This window comes from Triticum dicoccoides, chromosome 1A (assembly GCF_002162155.2).
Source record: "Triticum dicoccoides isolate Atlit2015 ecotype Zavitan chromosome 1A, WEW_v2.0, whole genome shotgun sequence".
Classification (NCBI taxonomy): Eukaryota; Viridiplantae; Streptophyta; class Magnoliopsida; order Poales; family Poaceae; genus Triticum; species Triticum dicoccoides.
Genome location: NC_041380.1, coordinates 197,044,149 through 197,054,470, shown reverse-complemented (window position 1 = coordinate 197,054,470; position 10,322 = coordinate 197,044,149). Strand labels below are relative to the sequence as shown.

Here is a 10,322-nt window from a genome sequence, read left to right as displayed (position 1 = left end):
TTTGGGGATAGGCAAAGTTTGCATCCTCTCGAATCTTTGAATGAAATCCATCCCTAATTATGTGACAGCCAAACGAGTAGATTTCGGAATTCGCAAATGAAATCCATCAAATCCGACACAAATGATGGGTACCAAACGCCCTGTAGAAGGGCTTTATAACTCTCTAAAAGGGCTTTATATTTATAAACGAAGGGAGTAGAATGCTCCCCAAAATAACAATCCAGTTTTTGGCACATGCTCCAAACAGGAAATGACCCAGTTCTCTAGAGAGTTAGTAAATCCAATACATAACCGTACAAGGCCAAGGGGTCGGGTTCCCAACAAGCAAAAGCCAATCTATCCCATCCAAACTGATAACTGAAGTCTCCAAACCTCAACATCAAAAACTCGGCCAACACCCTGACAGCAAACAAGGTCTCAATCCAAAGAAAACGGTCACCCGTATACTGCTAGGCAATCCTGTGGAACAAATTCATACTCACTTGTTGCATCATGTCCTAACCTACTGTTCTATTCAATTGCTGTCGGTAAAATCAGCGTCTATGACGTCACCACCATCGCCTGTCTTCTCAGATGGGCCTGGGCCTGTAGAGTCAGCAGCGCCGTCAGCTCCAGGGGTAGGGCCCGACCCCTGCTGCTGGTAGAGGGACTGACCAAGCTGCATCACTTCTTGGTTCAACGCAGCTAGTGCATCCTTTATCGTCTGTGTCGATCCACCAGCAACGGCATCCTGGAGTTCCTTGAGCTTCCCCTCCACCTTCTCCTTGACATCGCCTGGGACCTTGTCTCCGAGCTCCTTCAGTTGTTTCTCAGTCTGGTACATCACAGACTCTGCCTGGTTCTTGGTGTCAATTGCGTCCCTCTTCTCCTTGTCCTCCGCCGCAAATTTTTCAGCTTCTTCCACCATCTTCTCTACCTGAATAGTTTTTCATTCATGTTAGTCCAAAGGATCAGCAAAGTTTTACACTACAAATTGAAAAGTTTTCATACCTCATCCTTTGGCAGTGTGCTGGCTCCAGTGATCGTAATGTCCTGCTTCTTCCCAGTGCCCTTATCCACCGCAGCAACAGACAGAATGCCGTTGGCATCAATATCAAACTTGACTTCAATTTGGGGAACACCACGCGGAGCAGGAGGAATTCCATCAAGCCTGAAGCTACCAAGGGATTTATTGTCCCTAACAAACTCTCTTTCTCCTTGGAGAACATTAATCTCCACACTAGTCTGTCCATCAGCAGCCGTTGAAAAGACCTCTGACTTCGAAGTAGGGAGGGTTGTGTTCCTTGGGATAATCTTGGTCATCACCCCACCCAGTGTCTCCAAACCAAGAGACAGTGGCGTAACATCAAGAAGCACAATATCGCTCACATCGCCCGACAATACTCCTGCCTGTTGACATTTTGCATGTGAGATACACCAGACAGTTCAATCTAGCATGTTACTATTCTAGAAACATATGAGAGATAATCAGCCAGTGCTGATGCTATAGCCAAAAGCCACAACATAGCAACAACACTATCTAGTAGGCCAAACAAACAGTTTACCATATTCTTTGGGTAATTTCACTTTGAGAGCTGTGCCTGGGGCCATATGTTCAGCCCAAATTTTGCAAGACAGATTATTATCTGCTTACATTTTAATAAAGAGGTATAGGACAGGAACATCAGGATTTTCATTCTAGCTTAGGTGACTATGAAGAAATGATTTTCATGAACTCACCTGCACCGCTGCTCCAAGAGCAACAACCTCATCGGGATTGACTGTCACATTGGGATCCTTTCCCGTCATTTTCTTCACAAGATCCTGAACAGCTGGAATTCTTGTGGAACCACCCACAAGAATCACCTCATCTATTTCTTTAAGTGACAACTTCGCATCTCTAAGAGAATTGTCAACAGGTGTCCTCAGCCTGAAAGACAGTTAAAAAATAAAAATACTAGCAACAATTGGCTAAACTAAATACAGCCATAACACTCGCCAGATATTCAAAAAAGCAGTTGTTAAAAGCATGTGAAGACAACCATGCAGACATGTATTCTTTCATACAAATATTAACATGAGGCATGATACTGTACCTGTCAAGAAGATCTGAGCATAGCTCCTCAAATTTACCCCTGGTAAGTGTTGTCTCAATATGCTTGGGCCCATCAGCAGTAGCTGTAATGAAAGGTAAACTGAAAAAACCAATAACAGGTTTAGAAACTGAGATGCAAAAAGCACAATGTTTGACACCAAAATGGGAGGCTGAGCCAACCAACCTGATATTTGTTTGGGTCAACGATGACAATTCCATCTTGGCCTTCTCAGCTGCTTCTGTAAGACGCTGGAGAGCTTGCTTGTCTTTTAGCAGGTCAATACCCTCATCATTCTTGAAGCTCCCAGCCAGCCAATCAACAATTCTCTGGCAACAGAATTATTTGTGAGAACATATAAATCATGCAGAACCATAAAAAAGGTGCTGAGGTCATCAGTAAGCATGAGATAAGGATGTTATTTCATCTCTTTGGCTGTCAAAATGCACATACATACTGCCTAATGCAGATTCTAATAACTGAAAGACACACGACCTCACTGGTAACGAGCATAGATGTTATCTGTAACCAGGGATCTAATGAAAAGCGTAAGATACTTAGAGCCTATTATGCTGCTCACACATTGCTCTCCTGCCTGTCTAGAAGACTAGAACCAGAGAATTGCAGGCAATTATAACTTTTTTTGTCAAGTAAAAAACTCAATAAACAGTGAAGTGTACATCCCTTTTGCATTCCTATTATACAGGCAAGACTGCAAACACAGATTACATATGCAAAATTGAGGGACGTTCTAACCAAACAAACAGCAAACAAGATGAAGCAGACTAAATAAGTTTGGAATCACACATGAGACAGATGGGCGTATGAAGAATACCTTGTCAAAGTCATCACCGCCAAGGTGAGTATCACCAGATGTAGACAGCACCTCAAAAACACCATCACCAACTTCGAGAACTGAAAGCAGAGCAATAGGTATAATAAGAAGCTGGGATATGGACCATATGGTCATACAGATAACAAAAAGAGTAGAACTTGATTAAGAACAATCTTGCATTGCTTATCAAAAAGACTAGAGAGGACAGATGTCTTAAAAGAACGGATCAAAATAGAATAATTAGATAAAATAGGTTTCCATTGCTTAACACTCCATCCAATCCAGCATGCAGAAGTAACAGAACATGCTTCCACTAGTATAGTATAGCCCTTGCTGGTGCCTGCTTAGTACTTTATGAGGGCCTATACATAGATTTTCTACTACGGGAGCCTATACATATATTTTCCATAAGGCAGACAAATGTTTAAGAACTTATTGTTGATCAAACAACATTTATTTTGCCATAAGATTACATTTTTGCAGTGCAATGTAACAAATTATGTAACCTGCGTATCTGGACACATTTCAGTGAACTGAAGTAACACAGAATACATCGAATAGTTGACCACCGAAAGCTTATCTATAGTAATATTTTTCATGGTGCTGCACGATCAGTATAAATAAATACATAGCTACTTTGATTATTAACTACTGAAACTATGCAGATTGCAGCAGTTACTGGGCGTCAATTTTCCTTGCAATGGGCATACATAAGACCTCAAAATTCATGATACATACCTGAAACATCAAAGGTGCCTCCTCCCAGGTCAAAAACCAGAATTGTTTCATTGTTCTTTTTTTCAAAACCATATGCCAACGATGCCGCGGTAGGCTCGTTTATGATACGGAGAACATCCAGGCCTGCAATGCGGCCGGCATCTTTTGTAGCCGTCCTCTGGGAGTCATTGAAATAAGCAGGAACTGTGATCACTGCCTTGGTGACTTTGTCATTTAAAAACTTTGATGCATCATCAACCAGCTTTCTCAGGACCTGGATAATAAAGGATGTTCAGAAACACTTGCAAATCTGATAGAAAGGTAACACCTGGAAAGTGAACTGACGACTGATATATACACACCTAAAAGAATTAGCATATGCACTGCTATTCATCTCTAATAGAACTTCTTGAACAATTTGCAAAATAATAAAGCATCTACATCACTGGGCGGTATCAATTCTGTTGTACTCACGTTTTCTATAGTGACTGTTTACAGTAATGTAGAATACAACTAGATGCAAGTAGAGTAAGAAATACTCCTTCGGTTACAAAATGTAAGGTCTAAATTTGAACTTTGATTGTAAGTTTATCATACAATATGTTGTTGATAGTCACAAAATCACAATCAAAAGAATCCTCTCCCAAACAAACCCAATGGTTTCAATTTTATTTAACATAATCCACATATTATTGGATGATGAACTGCAGGTCAAAGAACGAATTCACAGTCATACAATGTTCCAGCCAAGTCCATGAATATGAAGTATTATTTATTTACCTGTGCAGAGATCTCCTCCGCGGCGAACTGCTTGCCAATTGCTGGGCAATCGAGCTTGACGTTGCCGTTATCGTCCCGGACAAGGCGGTAGGAAACCTGCTTGGACTCCTCGGCGACCTCGTTCATCTTTCGGCCGATGAACCTCTTGACTGAGAAGAAGGTGTTCTCCGGGTTGACCACCGCCTGCCTCTTGGCGATCTGTCCCACCAGCCGGTCCCCGGCCTTGGTGTACGCCACGACCGACGGCGTGGTCCGCGCGCCCTCGGCGTTGGTGACGATGGTGGGCTTGCCGCCCTCCATCGCCGCGACCGCTGAGTTGGTGGTCCCGAGGTCGATCCCCACCACCTTCTCGCAGGCGACGCGCAGTGGCCGCCACCGCCGCCCACCACGGCCGTACACCACCGCGGCCGTTCGTAGGTTGACGGAGGGGCGCCGGGTGCCGTGATGGACGAAGAAGGGGGTCGAGGTGGGGAAGGTCGTGGTCGCCATGGCTGAGAGCACGAGCAGTAACCCGGGGGGTAGGGGTTGGTGGGGGGCGAAACCCTACAAGGGGCAGGAAGTTGAAGGAAGGGGCTGGTGGATTCGCGTGGGTTTTGGGCGATTGAGAGAAGGGAGAAATGGCGAGAGGCCTTGGGGAAGGATAAGGTACGGGAGGAAGGTTTTATAGGGTTCTCATGGGGAAGACGCGCTGGGAGCCAGCCTGTGGCTTTTTGCCCTGCTTTTGGTATTTTCGCGTTCTAGATGTTCCTATTTTGGCGTTCTAGATGTTTTCGACGCTTCCAGAATTTTAAGGAATCTTCCTTTTTTTGATGTTTTTATTGCTGGATGCTGTTATAAACCTTCTATTCCCACACAAACACGTCATCGTGTACCCTCGACGCCGGGAGCGATGCATCGCAGCTCGTGTCGAAGGAGACCAGGCCGGAAGTGCGGTACGCAAACAATTCGGTGGACACTTTTGTAGACGCGAAACCCCACACTCCCGGGAGGAACCCCGTCAGGGCGTGTGACGGCTATAGGCTGCGCTAGGTCGGCCTGACCGCCCCTAGAGCCTCGAGGTTTGCCACCCTGCAACAAGAAGAACTAATGAAGAACGAGAAAGAAAAAAAAACACGGGAGAAGGTAAAAGATAAAAAGTGATAAATGAGTTTGTCGATTCTGTGTTGTTGTTCAATCAGTCGTCACCCCTCATGTATATAAGAGGTGGATGGACGACATCAATACTCCATCGGCCATTTATATGTGCTTAGGGCGATAATTTCTATATCAACCATGTTTATATTTAGGGCGATAATTCTATATCGGCCATGTCTTTGCTTAGGGCGATAGTTATATATCGGTTGTTATCTATTTAGGCTTTTTGCCAGACACTTGGGTGATACTTTTTTAAATATTTGCCATTTAGAGCTCGAGGTAACAATGTACCTTGTACGGATTCCACCACATATGAGTTTCCGGAAACTATTCTTGTAATTTTAAAAGGATCTTCCCAATTTGGAGACCACTTTCCGAATTTTCTGTCTTTTGAGCCAATTGGTAGGATGACCTTCCACATGATATCACCAACTTGAAAAAATTTCAACTTGACCTTCTTATTGTAAGCTCTTGCCACTCTCAACTTATCGCTCTCTATGGCCTTCAAAGCAGCTAAATGTTTATCGGCAACTTCATCAATATTGTCCATCATCAAATTATAAAAATCTACCATCGATAAGTCATTTTGTTTGGCTACTCCCAAAGCATTCAAATTCACCTCCACTGGTAAAACGACCTCTTGACCATATACAAGCTCATATGGACTTACCTTTGTAGCACCATGCTTTCAGATCATGTGCGCCCATAAAGCTTTGGACAATAGCTCATGACATCTCCTCGGATTATCGTCAATCTTCTTCTTGATGAGCTTGATCAGTATTTTATTGCTAGACTCGGCTTGTCCATTGGCTTGGGCATAATACGGGGAGGAATTGAGCAACTTTATCTTATATGATTTGACAATTTCTCTAACTTGATGTGATATGAAAGATGAACCCTGATCCGTAGTTAATGTTTGAGGAATACCGAATCTATGAATAATGTGCTCAGTTATGAATTGAATTACCTCCTTATGCGTCATATTTTTTAGAGGTATTGCTTCAGGCCATTTAGTGAAATAATCAGTTGCCACCAACACGAATCGATGCCCCTTTGAAGAAGAATGGTGAATCTCTCCAATAAAGTCTTATCTCCAACCTCTAAAAGGCCACAGCTTGATAATAGGTTATAACATAGCGGCGGGAGCCAATTGAATATCACCAAAATTTTGACAAGCTTCACATCCTTTATAATACTTGAAGCAATCATTAATGATCGTCGGTCAATAAAACCCAGCATGTCTCAATAACCATTTCATCTTGGGGGCCGACTGATGAGTGACACAAATTCCTTCATGGACCTCTCCCATAGCAACTCTCGCTTGGTCCTCGTCCAAGTACTTCAAAAGAACATCATCAACCGTCCAGCGATAGAGATCATCATCTCTCACCGTATATTTGAAAGCCATACGTCGAACGGCTCTGTCCACCCTTTTACTAGAACTAGATGATGCCCCGCACGTTGTTGCGGGAATATTTGCAATATTTCAATGAGATTTTGATTATATGGAACATGAATTCTTGAAACAATAATTTTTGAAAGTATATAAGAATTAAATGTAAATAGCATAATAAAATGAAATTTTACATGCATGCATGTTGTAGTGGATTTTTAATATGAATAGTTGCATGTTGAGGTGGGCCTTTCCTTATGCATGTTGAATGATGAGGTGGCATGCTTGCATGTTGAGAGAAATATGTTAGTGGGGGCTAGCTATTTAGATATATAAGATCACACAAATAATCAATAATGGGTTTCCTCCAATCTTGATTTTCTCCTGCATTAAATTTTTCGTTAGTGGCCGAAACGGTGGGCTCCAATTCAGCCTCCCCTATGTTGGCAAGACCAGACATCAGCATTTGAGAAATATGAAACATGCCACGATCAATGTGATAGGCGGATGCTTGTTGTGCCAACCCATTTGCTGTCCAATTGTCATGTCTAGATATGATAGAGGCGAAGGTGTCCCGATGTTTCGATGAGATAGATATCGTTTTCTGTGGGAGTCGACTTTGACGATCCGACTACGAACGTGCGAAGATGTCGCGCCTTAGCAATCGCTAAATCAACTTTCGAGGGTTATTGACCATGCTGGAGCACGATCAACCTGACCACGAGGGTCTATTTCTTGCGAGCAAACGAAGAACAAGCAAGAAACTGAGATTGTAATCTGGATATTGCGAATAAAAGAGGAGAACTTTATTAATGAAGGTGGGGTTCTGTGACGTCTTGGTCTGGTCGCTGGACACAAACGAAGTACACGAAGTTGCAACTATGGCAAACTTTTAATCTATACAAAACCCAAAGTCTAAACGATGCCCTAAGGGTTGTGTATATGGAGAAGAGAGGGGGGGAGAATGCTTGCCTCATATTGAATTTGCTTATAATCGTTCATTGCATTCTACTACTAAGATGTGCCCTTTTGAAATTGTGTATGATTTCCTACCTCGTGCATCTATTGATTTGTTGCCTCTTTCATCTTCGAAGAAGGTTAATTTTGATGCCAAAGAACGTGATGAATTGATTTTAAAAATGCACGAGTTAACTAATGAAAACATTGAGCGTATGAATGCTAAATATAAACTTGCTGGAGATAAGGGTAGAAAACATGTTGTGTTTGCGCCTGGAGATCTTGTTTGGTTACATTTGCGTAAGGATAGATTTCCTAATTTGCGCAAATCAAAGCTAATGCCACGTGTTGATGGTCCTTTTAAGGTGTTAGAGAAAATAAATGATAATGCATATAAACTTGAGCTGCCTGTAGATTTTGGGGTTAGTCCCACTTTTAACATTGCGGATTTGAAGCCTTATTTGGGTCAGGAAGATGAGCTTTCGTCGAGGACGGCTTCATTTCAAGAAGGGGAGGATGATGAGGGCATCAATACCGTTGTTACACCCACAGCCCCTGCTGCTATACATATTGGACCAATTACTAGAGCCCGCGCACGCCAATTGAATTATGAGGTACTTCCGTTTCTTGGTAACGATTCTAATGTTCATGAGAATATGATGTTGTCTAAATTGGATACATTTGTTTTGCTTACAAATGAAGGGCCTATCTTGGACAAGAAAGATTAACCTTGGAGCAAGTTCAAGCATGGAGATGATGGCATGCGCAAGGGGAACAAGAACGGACTCTAAAAACTGCCTATAATCAAGTATTTCGAAATTACATGGGCCTGACCCAAAAATAAGGTGACGCATCACCTAGAATAGCCTCTGGACGAAATTTATGAAGTGGAATCTTGTATATTTCGTCCAAGGCTTCATGCACTCATTATGGTGGCTTCAAAGTCCTGGAATCATCACTTGTAACTCCGTTCTTGTTACCCTTGCGCATGCCATCATCTCCATGCTTGAACTTGCTCGAAGGTTCATCTTTCTTGTCCAAGCTAGGCCCTTCATTTGTAAGCAAAACAAATGTATCCAATTTAGGCAGCATCGTATTCTCATGAACATTAGAATCGTTACCAAGAAACGAAAGTACCTGATAATTCAATTGGCGTGCGCGAGCTCTAGTAATTGGTCCAGTGTGTATAGCAGCAGGGGTTGTGGGTGTAACAATGGTATTGATGTCCTCATCAAGATATATGAGCAATGCTAAGATAATCCAAAGTAGAAATTATATCTAGACATTTATCAAGATAAATATTAAGTGATTTGTCAAAACATTGAAAGACTTTGGATATTTGTTGCACTACTAATAACGAATCACCAAAAGCCTCATTATGTATAGCACATATGGCAAGCAACATCTCTAAGCCGAATAATAATGCTTCATATTCGGCTTGATTATTTGTGCAAAAATACTCTAAGCGGCATGAGGCTTCAAAAACAGCACCATGAGGAGATATATAAACAATACCAACACATTGGCCATTGCTACAAACTGAACCATCAAAATATAATCTACATGGTACTAACGAGACGAGGTTTATATCATTGTCATGCTTGTCATCAATCCGATGCTCAATAATAAAATTAGCAATGATTTGGCCTTTCGTGGATTTCAGATATTCATAAGCCAAATCATATCTATAATACCTAAATAGTTCATCCCCACTACCTATTTCTCTCGACATGCTGCCTATCCAAGTCATCATACATGCCCCATACATGCCACCTCATACAAAAAAATTCATCATACCCCACATAGCCACCTCAAAAAATTCCATCAAACCATGTGATACAACTTCTACTTGGTCTAAAATGGTTTTCCTGCTGCACCGCATGGTTCGTTTACTTTCCCGTCGTCGGGCTGTTCCCCTTCCACTTCCACCAATAATCTCCACTAAGTACTAATCAACCTACCTCCTCCTTTCCGTCTTCTAACTCCATCCATCTCAGTGTCCACTACCATCGTGTACCACCACCAAATTTCTGCGGTCCGGCCACTGAAGGAAATATGCCCTAGAGGCAATAATAAAGTTATTATTTATTTCCTTATATCATGATAAATGTTTATTATTCATGCTAGAATTGTATTAACCGAAAACATAATACATGTGTGAATACATAGACAAACCAAACGTCACTAGTATGCCTCTACTTGACTAGCTCGTTAATCGAAGATGGTTATGTTTCCTAACCATAGACATGTGTTGTCATTTGATTAATGGGATCACATCATTAGGAGAATGATGTGATTGACATGACCCATTCCATTAGCTTAGCACCCGATCATTTAGTATGTTGCTATTGCTTTCTTCATGACTTATACATGTTCCTATGACTATGAGATTATGCAACTCCCGTTTACCAGAGGAACACTTTGTGTGCTACAA

The 10,322-nt window shown here is 42.1% G+C and overlaps 1 protein-coding gene across 1 annotated transcript; it reads right to left on the bottom strand.

The window, feature by feature from the left end:
- Nucleotides 1–156: 156 nt before the first annotated feature.
- Nucleotides 157–5,049, bottom strand: LOC119266643 (heat shock 70 kDa protein 6, chloroplastic-like). The gene is made up of 8 exons (XM_037547892.1): nucleotides 4,405–5,049; nucleotides 3,646–3,898; nucleotides 2,908–2,987; nucleotides 2,259–2,401; nucleotides 2,076–2,174; nucleotides 1,720–1,909; nucleotides 991–1,389; nucleotides 157–916 (listed from the first exon to the last, which is right to left on the bottom strand). The coding sequence occupies exons 1-8, from the start codon at nucleotides 4,891–4,893 to the stop codon at nucleotides 515–517; spliced, it is 2,055 nt and encodes a 684-aa protein (XP_037403789.1). The 5' UTR covers nucleotides 4,894–5,049; the 3' UTR covers nucleotides 157–514.
- Between the last annotated feature and the right edge of the window lie 5,273 nt (nucleotides 5,050–10,322).